A 21,275-nucleotide genomic window follows, 5' to 3' on the forward strand; every position below is an offset into this window, starting at 1 on the left:
GCTCCTTTCGCAGGATGCGCGCCGCCGGCTGTTTTCGGGCGCGCGCGTACATGTCAGAGGAGAATGAGATGGCGCTACCGAGGCTGGTCATTCTGGAGCTGCTGCTTTATGCCAGCTGCTTCATCTGCGGGATCGTCACTGCAGCTTCGCTTATTATCGTACAGGTAAAACCAAATTTAAAAGTTTTAGTCTGTACTCTTTGGCCTTTTGTCGTCTGGCATCCATGCTGTCATATTAATTAAATATGCTTCATACAAGCAATACCCTTGTGAATAGAACTTGATCTTTATTCCAGTCCTTGGTCTTTGCGTTTCAAGTGAACAACTTCATGTGCATGCATATATTTAAATGTATGGATGTACATCATTTTTTCGCGTTAAACCCCAGCCTTCCCGTTAGTCATTAGCGTCGCCTTGTGATCAGAAGCACATATAAGTGTGCGCAGTACTTTAAAGCCAAAGTTAGTGTAGTCCTAAGGCAATGCACGCAATACTTTCACTCTTTTACAGTTAATGTCATATAGCTATAGGAATAATCTGAAACATACTTATCGACTCGGGAAAATAACAGCTGAACACGTTTTCTCAATTTCTGTGGTTTCATTTTGTCGAACTGACTCTTGTCATTTGCATCGCGTTTTATTCGGATATACAGCTGGATGACAGCATTATGGTGCTTGATCACTTTTTTGCCACCTACACTGCATTCCGAATTTCACACTATTTTAGTGGCGTAAATCAAACTGAGTGGTCATATGATTACCACCATTAAAGTGGGGGGGGGGGGGGGGGGGATTTCCTGCTTGTGTCGAAATGAGATTCTCGCCCGCATTTTACACTCAAAGATCCGTAAATCCACTGAGCTCGTGTGTTTAAACGTCAGCAGTTTGCAAGGGTGTGAGAAATGCACGGATTTCCAAATGTATATATTTATAGAATAAAACTAAAAACCATAACCTCTTTTGTTAAAGAAAAAATCGTTGACTTCCGTGAGTTTAAATTTGCTTTTGCGATTTTCGGTCATGTGATCTGCTAGCGACTCCTTCCCCATTAGTGTAGTCGCTGGAGTTGATTTCAGTCAGCATAGGGCACACAGCAGGGGAAACCCCTGGATCGGACGTTGGTCTTTTTTAGGGCACACATTCTGAGAACTTTAGAGTTGGCAGTTCACCACCAATTGCATGTTTTTGGACTGCAGGAGGAAATACATAAAATTCCCAGCCTTGTCCACTGAGCTACCATCCCAGCCCTGAGAAATGATGTTCATGGAACAGCATAGCTCTGCAGTTGTACTTTTAAGCAGGAGTCTTAATCTGCTCTGTATGTATACATATACATCTGTAAGTACTGTATACTCCATTGACGTGCACAGACAGCAGGTGCTTGAACAGAGGCCCCCTTGGTAAATCCGGCCTGGGGGGGGGTCCCTATCACTAGATTTTCTTTGTCAGTTATTACAATCGTTTGGGCAAAAGGGGCAGGTGCACAGGCAACCCCCCCCCCCCCCCCCCCTACACACACACACACACATTCCTGATACACACAGTTATTTACACATCACCTACACATAATGTTAGCTATTTTTCATCAGTTACTTATTCAGATTAAGACTCCTGCTTAGAGGTACAACTGCAGAGCTCTGCTGTTCCATGAACATCATTTCTCAGGGCTGGGATGGTAACTCAGTGGACATTCGTCTGCTCTATGCAAGGCACTAATGAATAATAATAATTATAACAGCTGACACAATGAAGAAGGTACAGCAGTGTCTCTTCTACCTACAGCCACTGAAATGGCTCAACATGAGTGTCTGCATCTATGGCTTAAAATCACCGAAAGTGAGTTTGCCTTCCTCCAGGATACACAGTACCGGGCAAAGGTCGTAGACAGTCAAGGAAATGATGTTTAAGTGATCTTCATGTTGGTATAAATCCATGATCTCATATCTGTCAAAGTGGGTCAGATTAGTCATTAGAAAACCTCCCATAAGTCATCCAAATTTTTACAGCAACTGTCTTGACCTTTCGACTTGACCACTTGACCATCAGCCTGCGGTAATGCTCACTCCAGTCTGTGTTGCAGGGGGAGTTTGCCGGGCGCTGCATGCTCTATGGCACAGTCAGCTATAACGCCACGGCCCAGTCCCTCGGGGTGGACAGCTCCAGCCCCACCTCCCTCTGCTTCTTCGTCACCGTCATTTCTGTGTTCATGGGGGTCTACTGCTTCTCTCTTACCCTGTACTGGATCTACACCTGCTGTATGGGCGAGGAAGTCAGCAGGTGAGAGGACCTGCTCACCATTTTCCCACAGTAATCATGGGGGGGGGGGGTCATTGTATTTACTGTTGTTTTCTGTAGACAGTAATAAGAAGTATTTGTGAGGTATTTATTTGTACCCCACGGTTTAAGATTCACATTTACCTTTGTTATTAAGTAATTTCCCTTTAAGTGTCTGTTTTGTAATAGTTCTATCCAACTCTATATATGGTATAGGAATGTTAATTGGCGAGTCTTAACATGCTCATGAATGGCTGTGATTCTGTGACTACAGTGGCCTAGACGTACAGACAGCCCCATCTGTCTCCTCAGTTTTAAAGTAACATCTTAAAGTGCTTAAATATTTCAAGATGAGGCAGTTATATAACAAAAGTAAGCATGATAACTTGTGGTGATTTTTGACATTAACCGATACTTGTGTTGTGTTGCCCTCTGTCTCTCTCCAGGGCGCGTGTCTGGATGAATGTGAGTCTCGTGGTGTGTGGGATTTTTCTCTTCTTCCTCCTAGTGTCTGGGTGCATCCTGAAGATTGGGAGAGACCGTCTCTGTGACTCCATACTGCGCAATACCACCATAAAAAGGTGAGTAGCAGGATAGCCCAGCAGCCATGGGCTACAGCAGGGCTATTCAAATCAGTGACCTCACTCTCAGGCCGTGTTACATAAATATAATGTGATAAACAGGATATCTCTGTTCTCTACTGGAAAATTCCTTGTGATCAAAGAAGATCAAAGCTGATTGATTGATTTTTATGGCTGGGTGGATGGATTACAGTAATGTTTTGTAACTAACCTGTATTACGAGGCATGCAAATCCAAAATGATTTTTAATTATTTATACAAAGCACTGTGGGCACATTGCTGTCATTAACTTCGCATTTTCCATTATTTTACAGTGCTTCTGGCATTTAGGTTCATTTGTTAAAGTGCCTTATTGCTCCCAGGGCGGTTTTTGGAAAGCACTGTGTAAGGAAGATGTTTGTGAGCATTGTTGTTGCGCAGAAAGTGTTCATGATGATGTGAGCGTATGTGTGTTGCAGTTGTGAGGACGCTCAGACTAAGAGGTGGATCAGCCCGTACCATGGCGAGCGGTTCTACTCCGGCCTGCACAGTGCCGAGGTCTGTGCTGTCCAGCATTCTCAACGTGCAAATTAATAATGGTGAAAAAATCCAGTGTGATTTACCAGCAGGCCTCCTTTTAAATTTTGCTTTTAGGGAAAAAAAATTATATGGTGATGGTAACATAAAATGTTTACTTAACTTTTTCAGTTTTTTAACCTCATGTTGCCACTCACTTTCCCCCCTTCTCCTACCCACCTGTAGCCCACCTGTTGTTTCTTTTTGTCTCCACTAGGGGGCAGTGTGGGTGAACTTCTTCTTCTGGATGCTTATCTTCATGGTGGTGATGTTCCAGAAGTATCAGGCGTCAGAGTTCACCATAGAAGAAGGAGAGCACGTTTCCCCATCAGAGTCAAACCCTATTCTTGGCCGAACAAGTAGGCACCAGTGACCCTTGTTTGAGGGTTGGCTAACATCCATCATAACACAGTCCCAGGCTGGAGAAATCCTTGGATGAATTTTTAACCTATTAGAACTCATTTCACTTGAAAAACCTAATTAATCTGTTGCCATGGTAACTTACTCTTGTCCATCATACTTGGCCTCACCTGTGTCTGGACATCCATTCAGTTAGAGCACCACATATTGAGCTCTTCACTTCTATGAAGTCTTCGTCTCTCTGTCACCTGGTCTAAACATTTTCTCCACTGATTTACACTGAATTGAATGGGTATGTTACAGTATTTTCACCACTAAATAGAAATGTCCAATCATATACATTCATATCTTTAATAATAATTAAAAAGTTTCCTTAGTTGTCAGATTAATAGCCTGAAAAAAATTCAGTGTTTTTTCCAACAGAATAATATTAATCCTAAATTATAACCATAGTGCTGATAGCCAGGTATTCGTGTTGTGTTTCTGGTTTACTATATAATCTGCATTCACAAACTAGTTAATGTGCTCAGATGTGAACACATTAACACCATTATACTGGGAGTGTTTATTGGTTTGTGTACCAAGCCTTTTGCAGTTAGGGTTCTTTTTTCTATATTTCCACTGAGCTTTTGGATTTATTACCTGGGAAAAGGATCAGGCTTTAAGTTAAGTTGGGCCTGGACTGCTTGCCTCAGTAGTGTTCGTTCTGAAATGGTGGCACTTCCTGTGAAGTCCCTGCTGATGCCAGTTTGCTCGTACGCACATGCGTCTGACAAAATTGTTTACTTAAAAACCTCACTGAACACTTTATCTAATATCGAAATTACGCAGTTAAGGAAAGACAGAAAAAGCTTAGAGTTTTTTTCCAGCTAACTGACACTCGCAGGTGTTGTTTGACTGTGTACATGATTTTTTATAAAGAATGGCAGTATGGATGACAAAGGCCTACTAAGTGCAGCACAGGACTGAATCAGTCTATGTAAATTTCCTAATTCTTATCTGTGTGCAGGTCAGTTTACTATAGCACTGTTGACGAGATAAGCAGCAGATAGATGATTTAATGGACATTAGATCAAACTTTTGCAGTTGAAAGTAGTTGACTGAGGCTCATTTGGGCAGGTGGGCGTAAACTTGGGTAACCATTGTTTGGAAAGTAAAGAGAAAACATCTAGAGAAAACCAGCTAACCCATCGACGTCACTCACAATCACAGTGTTTGCTTCTCTGCTAACCACAGTTTGGGTTACTATTGAAAAATAATCAATCAGCATCATTTTTAGAAGTGCTTTTTTACTGTTTTTAAAATAAATGTATTACTGGTGTTCCTTAGAGCACTTGTTTGCATGTGGATGTGATGACAATGAATGACAATAAAAATTTCTTCAGTGTGAGACATGACTTTTTGTGTATGATGCGAAAAATAACATTTTAGTCGTGTCTTCTGTTGGGAATCTCTGTCATTCAGCATCACCAACACGCCAAACCGAACACTAGGAGCATAAAAAAATAAATGATGGTTACTTTCCAGCTGCCCCCATATCTGAGTGAAAATTTTGATAATCTACCCAAATTACACTTTCAGCTTAGCTCAGCGGTTTTTGCTTTTTTGTAACTTTTTTCCATGCATGTTCTTACGATTTTCAAAGTCAGGACAAAGGCTAAATAAGTAACGTCTTTTCCGCCACATATAATTAACTTGGTAACGGGGTCAAAAACATTCAAACATGACACTTTAAGAAATTCACAAATTGCAGTAGTCTCTCATCACACATACTGATTTCATATAGCTTATTGAACCCACTCACAATGCTAGTTACCTACACATGAATAATTAAAATGTGACCCTTTTATAGATTAACAATTCATAATAGTTCTCATTTCCCCACTAACAACACCATATGGAAATGTACAATGGGCATCACAAGCGCAAGTATCAGAATATTAGTCAAATCATTTTTTGTTCTGCCCTCAGAACATTTTTGTGTAAGTAAAACTCCCACGAGCCAGAATCAGCATCATCACACCCATGTGCTGGGCGGCCCAAGGAGATTGGCTGGGAGGAAGAGGCAAAAGAAGGAAGTTTGAATTGATAGGTCAGTGGAAGGGAGGGGTTTTGTGACAACCTAAAGAGAAAGAGTCTAGCAGACGTCTCAGAGTAGCATGGGATTCAAAGCTCCCTGCAATGGTTCGGAACACAACATAGTTCACGATGATGAATAGCTGTAGATAGTAATACAACACTCTCTGCTGTATGACAGGCGCAAACAAAATAATGTATTCATCTGATGGACGACTTAATAAAGAGGGTAATTATATGTTTTACTGTGGCGTAGTGGACAGTGGAGTTGTCTGTCTCACAACTCCTGGAATAAGGGTTTGAGTGCTGCCTGTGTGTTTATATATTCTCCTCATATTATGCAAATTTCCTCTGGAAACTTCATTTTATATGATAGAATAGAATAGAATAACTTCATTGTCATTGTGCAGTTTAAATTAAGCACAATGAAATTCAATCGCAAATAGGATATAACCAACATCAGCCTATCACATTGGCCTACCACGATCATGCTGGGTTAGGACACCCTAGAGAGGCTCATGAAAGAGCAAGGAGTGCAAGGGGTGCGTGTGTTTCAGCCTTATGCCCTGTGCTGCCTGGGATTGCATCCAGCCCCCCCCCCCACTCGGCCCCAAGCAGAATAAGTGGTTAGACTGATGCACTATGTGTTGGCTTACCCATGTCTAAGTGCTGTGGTTCTAGCACAATAGGATACTCAACATGCCATGACCATAGAAAACACAGGATATGAGCTCACTGATTACATTTTGCAAATTATCTACAGGCTCCACGAGTGTTTATGGGCCTGATATCTATTGAATGCGAGGGTAATTGTATCACAAATTGGATTTGGGTTCTAATTGCGTATTTTTTTTTTTTGTTTGTTTTTTGAGAAGCAAAGAGTTTCAAAATTCCTTTTTCCTTCCAGTGGTACTTTTATTTTGAAATGTGGTTGTATTGAACATTGAATTTAATAACCAAGATTTCCCCTTAAATAAAACAACAAAAGCAGACAGAACACACAGGACCCACCATAGCAAATCAAGGCAGAATTAATAATAAAATAGATTGTTTTCAACATTCACTGATACGTCCTTAAACACCAGATTACAGTAGGATGGAACTGGACTAGTGGAGTGACATTTTATTTAGTAGGTTTCAGAAACATTTATTTAGGGCAATGTTCATTTTCATTGTCTCCAGTCTGATTCAGTTTAATCTGTATTTTTGAGTAACTAAATTACTATAATCACCAGTAGATGGCGCTATGTGATTATTTTGTTCAGTCCGTGGTTGTGATTGAAGAGAACTGCATGTTATATAAACTGAGTGTTACTAAATTGTTGTCTTTTTACTTTTTTTTCCCCAAAATATTATTGTATGAGAGCTGGCAGAATATGGTTTGTAGGATCATGCGTACATCAGCACTTCACTCTATAAAACTGCCCTTCACCCATGAAAGGTCACAGACGCTAAATGACACTTTAACTGAAAAGTTAGTGATCAGGGTGTCATTCCAGGGAAAGAATGTACTCCAACCTTCCCCCACCCTGGAGGCATTGCTCATGCCGGCCATTTTTTGGGGTACGTTTCCCAATAGGTCCCATTAGGACCGTTCAGCTGCATAGTTCTAAATACGTAACTACGTAAGTCGCTAACGTTGTTGCTAACATTGTTAGCAACTATGCTTTTGGGAGATGTACCCCTGTTCTTTTCTTTAAAGGCCACACGTTGATCCCCTGGCTGAAGACAGTGTAATGTTGAAATGATCAGGGTCAATATGGCTGCCCGCCGGCCCGAGTCATAGCTGTTCTGAATTTTATCCTGACAAATCCAACTACAGCTCTATAGAGTCCAATACAAGAGGAAAAAAGTGAAATACATTTCAAGATGTGAACTTTATTGATATCCTCATCTGCATCATCAATACGAATTGGAGAAGCAGTAATAACAGTAGCAGAAATTGTCTCCGGTTTCAATATTACGAGTCAGTAATGTTGAGTTTTCATGAGGTTGCCATCAGTTCCAACCCACCCACCAAAGCACACTTTTTTCTCATTTGAACTTTGCTCTAATTGAATTCTGTCCAATTCATGTTTGTCTAGCGCATTTTCACAACATTACATTGGCTCAAAGCGCTTTACATTCTCCCCGTCCAATACCGCCAGAAAGTAAACCAGAGGAGAGCGGCAAGAGAAAACCCCCAAGAAATCACCATGTCGATGATCTACATACATTCTCTACAGGTTTACACCGTCAGTCTTTTCACTGTCAGTACACATTCATGCTAGTTACATAGAACATTTAGATGCTGCTGTAATTGGACAACAACATTACTGCAACAGGAACTTTATGGGAATGAGTACATGGATGCATGCCCTCTTTGCATTTGCATGGCCATGGACTGCAGCCAGAGGTGGCTAGTTTGGAGTGGAAACCCAACCAGATGAGTATTAAGAGTCACAGTCACAGAGTACTCAGCTGGTTAGCTGAGCTGAAAATGAGACATGATATTGCTATTTTAAACAATTTTGAGAAAGGAAAAAAAAATGCATTAATTTTCAGACAGGATTCTTTTAAACCTTCCCAGTAGCATGTTTTGTATTTTTACCACACATCAAACATTCATGTCTGAATTTTTTCAGCTGTTATGCATCGGCTTTCTTTCCACTGCCACCGAGAACCGAGCCGCACCCGAGCAATACCCAAGCTGTAACGTACCGTTCTGACACGTGACCGAATCGGGCTGATTCCGTCACCACCATCTGACGGGTTGAAATGCATGGAGATACCGGTGTTCTGCGCATGGATTACCTGTAGATATATATTCATTATTAGTAGTATCGCACACGTACCAGTCCATTCCAGAAATTTAGAACTTGAAAATTTCCAAACTCCTTCTTAAAAAAGTACTATACAACAGCTGAATGGAACGGATTCATAATGCAAATTTACACAAGCGAATGCTAATTCCACTAGCGTTTGATGCTAACATGACACACTGATTCTCACAGGAAATTAGCACACAGTACATCATGATGTACACCATTTGATTAGTAAATAAGTGCCTCGTCGGTTTTACGTCACTGTCGCTCTCCAATCCCTGAGTTGACCCTTCTGCAGTGGAAAACCGAACCAAACCGTGCTGTAATAGTCTCTTCACAGTACGGCTCGGGTATGGATCGGTTCCTGTACGCCAATGGAAAACTGTCATTTATGTGCTGATCAGCTGCAGAATATCCAACCGGTTATAGCATTTAAGCTTAGGTCCAGGTCCTTGTCAGAATCTGCAGTGCTTCAGCAAAAGTGAACTATGAAAAACCTCAGCTAAGACATCCGACTGGGACCCTGTCTCAAGTGCCTCAGTAGTTAACAGCACTTTTAAAATAAAATTAGACAGCATCTTTAGTCACACTTTTTGGTTCTGGACAAATATTTAACCTAAATGCCTTGTAAGCATCTGTTTCCATGACATTTCTTGATGGTGAAATGGATGACCCAGAAGAATGAATGACAAACAGCAGTAAGGCATCGGTTCGTTTAAAAGAAAACAGTTGAAGCACATGTATCCATTCTGGCATGTGACTGAACTGTAATCATGTCTTGTTGATACTTGCACATTTTTTTAAATATGCACCAAATGAGTCAGCGAAAAGGAGCAATTAAGCGTCTGTAGAGTATCAGGAGTCCTTCCGTTCCACGTGGAGGTCCTCTACAATCAGTCCATTACCCTGAAGGAATGTGTCACCAGGTCCGTGCGGCGCTGTGGTCAGGATGGCTTGTCCAGCAGACGACAGCGCCCTGGCGTTGCAGTTCACGCGGTCTGAGCTTTAAGAGAATTATGCGACATTAACAAGCACAGTGGCACTGGACAAAATGTCTATGAGGCGTAGATGGTGAGATAAGCACAGGATGACTTGACAGAGGAGTGCAAAAGTTAAATGTCTGTCGAGAAAGGACACCGTGAAGGAAGCAAAGCTGCAAAGTCACCAATAATCTTCCATCATCTGCTGCTTGTTCTCTCCTGTGTCCTCTGTCAGAACTGATTCACATGCTGAGGCCATTCTCTGTTTCTGTTTTACTTTACCAGCTGAAAAATGGACAGCCAGACAAACCGCAGCACAGTTCTGCCCCCACCCCCACTTCTCACGTATCAAATCAATTCCTGCAATGCTAGATCTTCAGCTCAGCAGTGAATCAGCAGTGAATCAGCAGTGAATTGAAGGCGTGCGGGCATCTGGCCCTGTCATCCAGGAGTGCCACAATGAGAGCACACTCTACTGTCTTTGCACAGATGACAGTCCTGTTTACATAGACAAGCACATACGTCAATTACAACCTTGATTTCAAAAGTGCTGGTCACCTATGTGTGTAGTCATCTGGATTTGAAGGCAATTTTTAATGGTGACCAGTGTAGGAACAGAGGTTTACAATATATCCAGTGCAAGGACTTTTAATATGTCCCTAGCATCACTGCTACCACACCCAGTCTGTATAAGAGATCACTCACAAATTCCACTATCACCCCGACACCCTATTGCTGAATGTTGATTGGTTACTATTGAGGGGTGCTGGTAGTGTGACTAATGATCCAATCAGCAATTGGCCACAAATTCACAGGTGAAGCATTAAAAGACAAATCAGTAGAACATTCTAGTCTTTTCTTTAAGTTTTTTATTATTATTATTATTTTTGGCTGAAGCAATAAATGACTTTCATTAATTGCTTGAAGTTGCTACTGCTGATGTCTTTTGTGAAGATTATATCAACCGGAAAATAATGAAGGTGTAATAAATTCCAGAAAAACTGTATCCTGGTTACCAGATACCTTTTTGTTATGTTGTTTTTTGTTCACTGCTAAGGTTGTAGGGTTAGACTCTGTGAGCTTGTAGAGGAGTTGAATGAAGATCTGAGGTCTCTTTGCAGATACACTTGCATCCACAGTGCAGCTGAGTGAAATGATCCAGTATCTGTCACAGACATTTGCTGTGTGATGAGTCCCCCACCCCCAAATTAAAGGGAACAGTACATTCCTCTAGAGCTTGCTCTCCATCTGTACTTATAAGCTGGTATTTGTTGCTGCCTGCGTCTGTTTTCTGGACGAACCAGCAGACATGGGAAGCACATGCATGTTGGTGCACAGCTTCCCTGCCTTCTGCTTGCATTCTTCTGTACAAAAGGTAGAAGAACCCTCTTGTGAGTCCTCCATCCACCTCAAGGTTTCCCCTACCCTTCCATGACGGCCTTTTCTGCCGTTCCTACATGCGTTCCTCTCAGGTGCCCTGCGCTCTTTGTTCTCATTCACACCTTCTAGATCTCTGGTCAGAGGTTTCTCTCCACTGACTTCCTGTCTCATATCTCTCCACTATGGCAGCTCTCTTCTCCATGGACAATGAGCACTGGGAATAAAAACGCGTCCTGATAGGCCGGTGGCCTTTCCCCTTCCGTCGCCTCTTCTTCACATTCTCCTTCCTCGTCCGCCTCCTGCCCTCCCGCCTCCTCTTCTTCCTCATCCCCCACTCTCTCTAGAACCCCCCTGCTCTCCTCATCCTGCCGGGACCCGAGACCCAAAAATCCACTGCCCTCATCTCCCCTGCCCGCGCCTCCCCCTCCCACGCTGTGGGAATGGAAGAGGCAGGTGGGCCGGGAATTCTGGAGCCGCCCCAGTGAAAACCCGCTCCGGCTCAGCACCAGCCTGCCCCCTGCGACCCCGGGGCCACTTCCGTTAGCCCTCACTCCCATAACTGGCCCACCCACGAGCACGTTTGTACCCACGTTGACGTTGCCCCTGATCCGAGATGGGAGCGAGGTGCTGCTGGAGGACCGCCGGCAGCGGGGGCAGTTCTGGAGAAGGTAGCCTGAGTGAAAGGCTCCAGCGGTGGCTGTGCTGGCCGGAGGAGGGGGGTTGTTACTGGAGGTGTGTTCCATGAGCATGGCCTCAGAATAGCTTGGCGCCATCTGCTGGTTGCAGCGGATGTGCCACTCCAGCTCGGTCATGTCCACAGTGTTGACCCGTGAGATGGCACGGTAACTAGAACTGGGCGCTGCTCCCCCGCCCCGGCCGCTCTCTCCCTGCTCCCCACCCTCGCGGGTGTCGTCACCGTCGCCGAACAGCTTCTCCACGTGGTAATGGACGTAGGCTGTCCGGTACTCAGCCACCACGCGGAGAGGCCAGGAGAGGAGCAGGGCGGAGGCCAGCCAGAAGACGTGGTGCCGGGCGAACCAGGGCAGGCGGGCCGGATCCGGGAAGGCCAGCAGGTGCTCCCGGAAGTCCACGTTCTTTAAGTGCATGCCCTCGCGGGCCTCCATGTAGTCGTCCAGACCCTCGTTCTCGCCGAAGAAGCGGGCGCGCTGAGTCAGGTAGGCGGCCTCGGCACGGGCGCTGGAGAAGCTGAAGCATTTGGTGAAGCGCAGCCGCACGGCCGGGTGCTCGAGGAGACCCAGCAGCTGACGGGACACGTCCTTCACCCCGTGCCGGGTGTAGTCGAACTCGGAGCTGGCGGCATGCGTGTTGACGCGCTCGTGGTAGACCTGCGTGGTGGTGTAGGCGTCACCGTTGCGGTAGCGCGTCACCTGCCGCGTGCGCCGCACGTAGTGGTAGCTGATGGCCTTCCACCAGATGCAGGGCGTGGCCTGCTGGAGGCGCTGCACGCGCTCGTACACCTCGCCGACCTCGGCCTGCGCCAGCGCGGCCATCTTGGAGTAGCACTGCCAGCACTCCACCAGGTAGACCACGTAGAGCATGGCCAGGAAGGCCAGCGGGATGTAGACGTAGCCACTGGAGCAGGGGCTGTCGTGGTGCATCCGGCCCCGCTGGCCGTACTGGACGCTGCCGTTGGAGTCGTCGGATGCCAGGATGGGCACGCGGCACAGGGCGCACCAGCCCAGCGTGCCGAAGCAGCCCAGCATGAGCAGCGTCAGGAGCAAGCACTTCCACTGAGACTCCCGGCACAGGGAGCCGCTCAGGGACTGCTTCAGCGGGCCCTGCTGTGGGGGTGCAAGGCCATGGAGGAGGAGGAGGAGGTGAAATGGGATCGCAAAGAGGGGGACGGGTAATGAGGGAAGTGGGTGGTGAATTGTGGGGTGGGGAGATGGAAGGAGGAGAAATGATCAGGTTAGGGTGGGGGGGGGGGGGGGTGGAGAGAATAGGGAAGACAAAGAAAGACTGAAGTTAGCAATTGACTTTGTCTCCTGCATTGTTTCTCTCTAAATAAAAACAGCAGTTCATCCATAAAAGGTGAGGTATGGGACACCTCTTTTGGAGTATCTGTACGTCATGTTGAATTTCTGGAAGATTTACCTGGTTAAAAACTGGTAAAAAAAAGAGATGTATGACACATTTGTATTTGTATTTGTTGTTTGGCTCCAACTCAATTGAAGGAACAAAATTATAAACCTATTTTGATTGACTTATTACCTCAAAATTAATCCAATTAATCTGCGGGGAAGGACTCACTGGGAAGGCGGCCAGTTCAAATCCTGCGGTCGGCAGGGTTTCACCTTAGAGCCCTTGAGCGAGGCCCTTAACCCCTAACTGCCCCAGGGACTAGCCCCGCCTTCACTGCTGCAGTGCACTTTGGGTAAAAGCATCTACTAAATACAGTGCCGTGACAAATTCTGCATATCTGATCTCCAAAAAAAATGTGCATAATACAATAGACAACCTGTAGTCACTCAATCAACCAATGAATCGAATCTGAATGATACTTTGTCACAGCACTGTAAGTATGTAGGACTATGGTAAAAATGCATAAATGTTTTCCCAATGAGGAACAAAGATGAACAAAACAAAAGCAACCAAAACACCAGCAGTCACTGGACGACATTGCCGCTTACAAAACTGCAGTCAATGATATGGAATAGCCCTGGGGTACAGTAAGGCACGCAGCACCGCACCGAAACACTCTGCACACTGTTAACTCAGCACGGCTCATTCAAGCTCAGCAGAATGACAGGGAGAGGGGGGCACTGAGACCTTGAGCAGTGGCTAAACATGGTACTGTAGCCATCTGGCCTAGACGGATACAGGCAGGGGGCAGTGAAGCGGGACGACGTGCATGCTGCGATGTGCGCATGGAGGCCGTAGATGGAGCCCGGCGGGACCCAGGCTCGTGCTGAGTCAGCGGCACTGGGCGCTGGGCGGACACGCGCATTTGTGCCCCGCTGAGCACTCGGGAAGAGGCGGATGACAGTGCAGCCCGTACAGACAGACAGGAAGCGGCGTCTCGTCTCCTGGCACAGATATAGAGGCGGTATGGTCAGGATGTCTTGTCCAGCAGACAGCAGCACCCTGGGGTTGCCGCTCACGTGGTCTGAGTGTCCAGAGGATTATGCAACATTAGCAAGCGGAGTGTGATTGGACGAAACGTTCATGAGGCGTAGATGGTGAGATAAGCACAAGATGATTGGACAGCAGAGTTAGATGTTCGTCGAGAGAGGACAAGGAAGTGAAGCTGCAAAGCCACCAATAATCTTCCGTCACAGCTATAGTCAAGAGGTCACGTGATGAGGAATAAATAGCAGGGGGATTAACCCGAACCCTATGGGGGAATCGGCTCCTTTTCACATCCGCCATCTTGGTCTCCATGTGAGAATGAGAGAGGCGAGAGGAAAGCTTGGGCTCAGTCAGCATCCAACGCCCTGGGAGCAGCTGGAGTTAAATGCCTTGCTCAAGGGACCCAGCAGCACGCCACAAAAAGCGATTACTCTACAAAAACACAACGTCGGGAAGAGTCACTGTTTACCTTCAATTTGTCTTTCTTAAGTTCACAGGAACATAGTAAGAATTTTTGGTTTTCTATCCTTCACCCCAAAGGCAGATTTAACCGCCTCCTTTTTGCCAGGTTAGGAGTTCCGTAAGCAATATCCATTGGACAGGAAAAAACAAGCCACGGGGATATTAAAGGTAACCTAAGACATTCGACCACAAAATCAGAGACCTAAGTCTCATTCAGTGAGCATTAGAGTAATCTGAAGCTTATATAATATTGCTATGCTACGGCAAGGAAAAAAAATAACTCAGGGGTATGACGTCATGAGCTGGGCGGGATCCAGTTTTGCAGTCATGAAATTCTTAAATAACTGGCGACAGTCCGTACCGGCAAAGTTTTCCAAGGCTGACCATATGCCCTGCCCCCAGTCTCAGAGGCCAGCAACACATACTGAGTCTGACCTCGAGGTATGAAATGGCTTCACCCTGCACTCCATTAAAACCTCTGAGAGGTGTGATTGTTCCGTTTCCCTCAGTGGCGCCTCTGGGCACGCACCACCTCCAGCATCTTCCTGCCTGCACTCCCAGCTGACTGTCAGATCACATGCAGGCTCCGCAAAAAGCCAGACGGGTAGCTGAGGGCCCGCAGACGTGGGGGGGGGGCAGCTTATTCAGCTTTCACTGCTGCAAACAGGATTAATCACGCTGTTGCTGCCTTTGATCTATGAGCAGTTAAGGTTAGTAGCCTCCCGCTAAGTAGCCCCACATAATACTCTCTCAGGAGGATGTGTAAGGACCGGCTCTCAGAAAGGCTGTGGGAAAATTCAATAATAATATTTATGACGGTGGGGGTTGAAGGGAAGCTCTGTTGCTGCAGGGTGTGTGGAGCTTGCATGTTCTCCCCATCTTGCATGGCTTACTTCTGTATCCTCCTCCAAACTAGTCACATCAAGTCCGCTGAATCAGCATCTGGAAATTGTGCATGATGTCCAATTGTGCGTGTGAGTGTGCATACGTGTGTGCTCCGCGACGGACCGGCATCCCATCCAGGGCGTCCCCTGCCCTGTGCACTATGCTGCCTGGGATAGAATCCAAGCTCCGCGGCTCCCTGTACTAGATAAGTGGCAAGAAGATGGATGGATATTTATAATTAAACCTGCAGCAGCAATACGAACAATAACACACTCCCTTGTTCTGTTATGTCATGCATATATGTTGGCAAAATGACCCTGTTTATGAGGCAGAGGGCAGGGGCCCTGCCCAGTGGCAGTGGTGGTATAATGGTTACAGATGGGTAATCAAAATATTGCTGGTTTGAACCCCTGACCAGCAAATTACCACTGAGGTACCCTGAGCGAGGTGCTGTGCCCCAGATTCTGAATAAGCTGCTATGTCATGATGTCACATACGGGTTAAATGCAGAGGACTGTGTGCTGTGGTGTGTCAACAATGACAACTAATCAGCCCCCCCCCCCACACAGTTTGAAGCTGTGTCAAGATCACTCAAACCATTACAAGAGGAGCACAAATCCCAGATTAATCCATAAATCCATAAAAGCTTCTGCTGACATGCATCTCTGCAAGAATAATGGATTATATTCAAACGGCAAACGAGTCGGCATCAAACACCCTTTCGCAGTGTGGCAGCTGAAAACAGGGTGGCCCTAGACTGACTCTCAGTGCTGAACACGCGTAGCGGTTATTAAACAGGGTGGCCCTAGACTGACACTCAGTGCTGCACACGCGTAGCGGTTATTAAACAGGGTGGCCCTAGACTGACACTCAGTGCTGAACACGCGAAGCGGTTATTAAACAGGGTGGCCCTAGACTGACTCTCAGTGCTGAACACGCGTAGCGGTTATTAAACAGGGTGGCCCTAGACTGACACTCAGTGCTGCACACGCGTAGCGGTTATTAAACAGGGTGGCCCTAGACTGACACTCAGTGCTGAACACGCGTGGCTGTTATTAAACAGGGTGGCCCTAGACCGACACTCAGTGCTGAACACGCGTAGCGGTTATTAAACAGGGTGGCCCTAGACCGACACTCAGTGCTGAACACGCGTAGCGGTTATTAAACAGGGTGGCCCTAGACCGACACTCAGTGCTGCACACGCGTAGCGGTTATTAAACAGGGTGGCCCTAGACTGACACTCCGTGCTGCACACGCGTAGCGGTTATTAAACAGGGTGGCCCTAGACTGACACTCAGTGCTGAACACGCGTAGCGGTTATTAAACAGGGTGGCCCTAGACTGACACTCAGTGCTGCACACGCGTAGCGGTTATTAAACAGGGTGGCCCTAGACTGACTCTCAGTGCTGAACACGCGTAGCGGTTATTAAACAGGGTGGCCCTAGACTGACACTCAGTGCTGCACACGCGTAGCGGTTATTAAACAGGGTGGCCCTAGACTGACACTCAGTGCTGAACACGCGAAGCGGTTATTAAACAGGGTGGCCCTAGACTGACTCTCAGTGCTGAACACGCGTAGCGGTTATTAAACAGGGTGGCCCTAGACTGACACTCAGTGCTGCACACGCGTAGCGGTTATTAAACAGGGTGGCCCTAGACTGACACTCAGTGCTGAACACGCGTGGCTGTTATTAAACAGGGTGGCCCTAGACCGACACTCAGTGCTGAACACGCGTAGCGGTTATTAAACAGGGTGGCCCTAGACCGACACTCAGTGCTGAACACGCGTAGCGGTTATTAAACAGGGTGGCCCTAGACCGACACTCAGTGCTGCACACGCGTAGCGGTTATTAAACAGGGTGGCCCTAGACTGACACTCCGTGCTGCACACGCGTAGCGGTTATTAAACAGGGTGGCCCTAGACTGACACTCAGTGCTGAACACGCGTGGCTGTTATTAAACAGGGTGGCCCTAGACCGACACTCAGTGCTGAACACGCGTAGCGGTTATTAAACAGGGTGGCCCTAGACCGACACTCAGTGCTGCACACGCGTAGCGGTTATTAAACAGGGTGGCCCTAGACCGACACTCAGTGCTGCACACGCGTAGCGGTTATTAAACAGGGTGGCCCTAGACCGACACTCAGTGCTGAACACGCGTAGCGGTTATTAAACAGGGTGGCCCTAGACCGACACTCAGTGCTGCACACGCGTAGCGGTTGTTAAACAGGGTGACCCTAGACCGACACTCAGTGCTGCACACGCGTAGCGGTTGTTAAACAGGGTGGCCCTAGACCGACACTCAGTGCTGCACACGCGTAGCGGTTGTTAAACAGGGTGGCCCTAGACCGACACTCAGTGCTGAACACGCGAAGCGGTTGTTAAACAGGGTGGCCCTAGACCGACACTCAGTGCGGCACACGTGTAGCGGTTGTTAAACAGGGTGGCCCTAGACCGACACTCAGTGCTGAACACGCGTGGCTGTTATTAAACAGGGTGGCCCTAGACTGACTCTCAGTGCTGCACACGCGAAGCGGTTATTAAACAGGGTGGCCCTAGACCGACACTCAGTGCTGAACACGCGTAGCGGTTATTAAACAGGGTGGCCCTAGACCGACACTCAGTGCTGAACACGCGTAGCGGTTATTAAACAGGGTGGCCCTAGACCGACACTCAGTGCTGCACACGCGTAGCGGTTATTAAACAGGGTGGCCCTAGACCGACACTCAGTGCTGCACACGCGTAGCGGTTATTAAACAGGGTGGCCCTAGACCGACACTCAGTGCTGAACACGCGTAGCGGTTATTAAACAGGGTGGCCCTAGACCGACACTCAGTGCTGCACACGCGTAGCGGTTGTTAAGCAGGGTGGCCCTAGACCGACACTCAGTGCTGAACACGCGAAGCGGTTGTTAAACAGGGTGGCCCTAGACCGACACTCAGTGCGGCACACGTGTAGCGGTTGTTAAACAGGGTGGCCCTAGACCGACACTCTGTGCTGCACACGCGAAGCGGTTATTAAACAAGGTTGGCCCTAGACTGACTCTCAGTGCTGCACACGCGTAGCGGTTGTTAAACAGGGTGGCCCTAGACCGACACTCAGTGCTGCACACGCGAAGCGGTTATTAAACAGGGTGGCCCTAGACCGACACTCAGTGCTGCACACGCGTAGCGGTTGTTAAACAGGGTGGCCCTAGACCGACACTCAGTGCTGCACACGCGAAGCGGTTATTAAACAGGGTGGCCCTAGACTGACACTCAGTGCTGCACACGCGTAGCGGTTGTTAAACAGGGTGGCCCTAGACCGACACTCAGTGCTGCACACGCGTAGCGGTTGTTAAACAGGGTGGCCCTAGACCGACACTCAGTGCTGCACACGCGTAGCGGTTGTTAAACAGGGTGGCCCTAGACCGACACTCAGTGCTGCACACGCGTAGCGGTTGTTAAACAGGGTGGCCCTAGACTGACACTCAGTGCTGCACACGCGTAGCGGTTGTTAAACAGGGTGGCCCTAGACCGACACTCAGTGCTGAACACGCGAAGCGGTTGTTAAACAGGGTGGCCCTAGACCGACACTCAGTGCGGCACACGTGTAGCGGTTGTTAAACAGGGTGGCCCTAGACCGACACTCAGTGCTGAACACGCGTGGCTGTTATTAAACAGGGTGGCCCTAGACTGACTCTCAGTGCTGCACACGCGAAGCGGTTATTAAACAGGGTGGCCCTAGACCGACACTCAGTGCTGAACACGCGTAGCGGTTATTAAACAGGGTGGCCCTAGACCGACACTCAGTGCTGAACACGCGTAGCGGTTATTAAACAGGGTGGCCCTAGACCGACACTCAGTGCTGCACACGCGTAGCGGTTATTAAACAGGGTGGCCCTAGACCGACACTCAGTGCTGCACACGCGTAGCGGTTATTAAACAGGGTGGCCCTAGACCGACACTCAGTGCTGAACACGCGTAGCGGTTATTAAACAGGGTGGCCCTAGACCGACACTCAGTGCTGCACACGCGTAGCGGTTGTTAAACAGGGTGGCCCTAGACCGACACTCAGTGCTGAACACGCGAAGCGGTTGTTAAACAGGGTGGCCCTAGACCGACACTCAGTGCGGCACACGTGTAGCGGTTGTTAAACAGGGTGGCCCTAGACCGACACTCTGTGCTGCACACGCGAAGCGGTTATTAAACAAGGTTGGCCCTAGACTGACTCTCAGTGCTGCACACGCGTAGCGGTTGTTAAACAGGGTGGCCCTAGACCGACACTCAGTGCTGCACACGCGAAGCGGTTATTAAACAGGGTGGCCCTAGACTGACACTCAGTGCTGCACACGCGTAGCGGTTGTTAAACAGGGTGGCCCTAGACCGACACTCAGTGCTGCACACGCGAAGCGGTTATTAAACAGGGTGGCCCTAGACTGACACTCAGTGCTGCACACGCGTAGCGGTTGTTAAACAGGGTGGCCCTAGACCGACACTCAGTGCTGCACACGCGTAGCGGTTGTTAAACAGGGTGGCCCTAGACCGACACTCAGTGCTGCACACGCGTAGCGGTTGTTAAACAGGGTGGCCCTAGACCGACACTCAGTGCTGCACACGCGTAGCGGTTGTTAAACAGGGTGGCCCTAGACCGACACTCAGTGCTGCACACGCGTAGCGGTTGTTAAACAGGGTGGCCCTAGACTGACACTCAGTGCTGCACACGCGTAGCGGTTGTTAAACAGGGTGGCCCTAGACTGACACTCAGTGCTGCACACGCGTAGCGGTTATTAACTGATGTACTGTGCTGCCAATGGTGTAGGAGATTCGATATTGGGGGGGGGAAGGTACAGCTTAATAAAGGCAAAGGTCTATTTACGGGGGAGAAGAGTGAAGCCAAATTAAATATTGGGGGGTACATCCCCACCCTGGTTCTCACACCCCTGCATGTGCCCCCAGCACAGATCAGACAGTCAGTCTTTCTTTTTCTTTCTACTAACGACAATCCGAACTCGGATGGTTTTCACATTCTCTTTTTATTAATAATCAACCAGTTCGGACCTGATCATTGTTAATCTGGTTGTATTTGTATTGTCGAAAAACCAATGGCGTACAATCAGATGACAGAGTGTGGTGTTTTAAAATACTGTTTCTTTGACATGTCTTGTACTAATTAAACTCCTCTAACTATGTTAAGATCAGACTGTCATCATGGCTGCAAATATTTACCAGGGGACACAGGAGATGTGAACCGGTATAATTCCCATTTAGTAAAGTAGGACAACTTAAAAAGAACTGTCACTACATGAGATGTTCCTAGTAACAACAATAATAACATAGTATTGATATAGCGCCTTTTCACATGCTGTTAAGCATAGCTTAATCAGCGCTGCGTTTCAGGTCAGTAACCTCACTAAGCACTGGTGCTGCTGATACGTGACTTATTGCTTACTGGCTAATTAAATTGGTCCAGAGGAGGGGCTATTCTTAGCGTATTGAAAAGTAAACCCGCGAGAAAGGCAGCCTCGCCACTTTGATCCCGCGCCATTGCTGGACTTTCAGTGATTAAATTCACTTAAGGATACCTACTCGGGTTTGTGGTGTGCTGGATTGTGGGAGCTAAGATTACTAACCTCTGGCATTTATTTTGATTATTCTTTTGTAGAATGCGTGGCTGGTTTTGTTTTTATGTATCATATTCTGCGGTGAGCGTTTCCACGGTGATGCTCTTCTGCAGTCATATGACTTCCGTAAATCTACAAGACGTTAACCTCCCAAAACCCTGCATATATTCTGCTTTGGTGTTGGCTGTTATCCCCTCGCCACACCTGAGGCCCGGTATTCAGATCG

General features: G+C 47.4%; 2 protein-coding genes across 5 annotated transcripts in view; one reads left to right on the forward strand and one right to left on the reverse strand.

Annotated features, from left to right (window-relative positions):
* On the forward strand, positions 1 to 5,161 carry tmem179ba (transmembrane protein 179Ba). The gene is made up of 5 exons (XM_023794868.2): positions 1 to 164; positions 2,082 to 2,278; positions 2,722 to 2,856; positions 3,315 to 3,393; positions 3,629 to 5,161. Exons 1-5 carry the CDS (start codon positions 15 to 17, stop codon positions 3,782 to 3,784), a joined length of 717 nt encoding a protein of 238 aa, XP_023650636.2. The 5' UTR covers positions 1 to 14; the 3' UTR covers positions 3,785 to 5,161.
* Positions 5,147 to 21,275, reverse strand: part of LOC111834985 (transmembrane protein 151B) — a 24,891-nt gene continuing 8,762 nt past the window's right edge. The window contains exons 2-4 of one of the 4 annotated variants that reach the window (XM_072717439.1): positions 11,602 to 12,813; positions 8,548 to 8,640; positions 5,147 to 5,260 (exon numbers count right to left, since the gene is read on the reverse strand). In XM_072717439.1, the coding sequence (XP_072573540.1) occupies positions 5,228 to 5,260; positions 8,548 to 8,640; positions 11,602 to 12,813 (1,338 nt within the window). In that variant the 3' untranslated portion in view covers positions 5,147 to 5,227. Of the gene's footprint in view, positions 5,261 to 7,705; positions 8,641 to 9,968; positions 12,814 to 21,275 lie in introns of those variants that run through there. The other 3 variants (XM_072717438.1, XM_072717437.1, XM_023794857.2) reach the window with 3 other exon arrangements.

The sequence above is a fragment of the Paramormyrops kingsleyae genome, chromosome 10 (genome assembly GCF_048594095.1).
Source record: "Paramormyrops kingsleyae isolate MSU_618 chromosome 10, PKINGS_0.4, whole genome shotgun sequence".
Taxonomy (NCBI): Eukaryota; Metazoa; Chordata; class Actinopteri; order Osteoglossiformes; family Mormyridae; genus Paramormyrops; species Paramormyrops kingsleyae.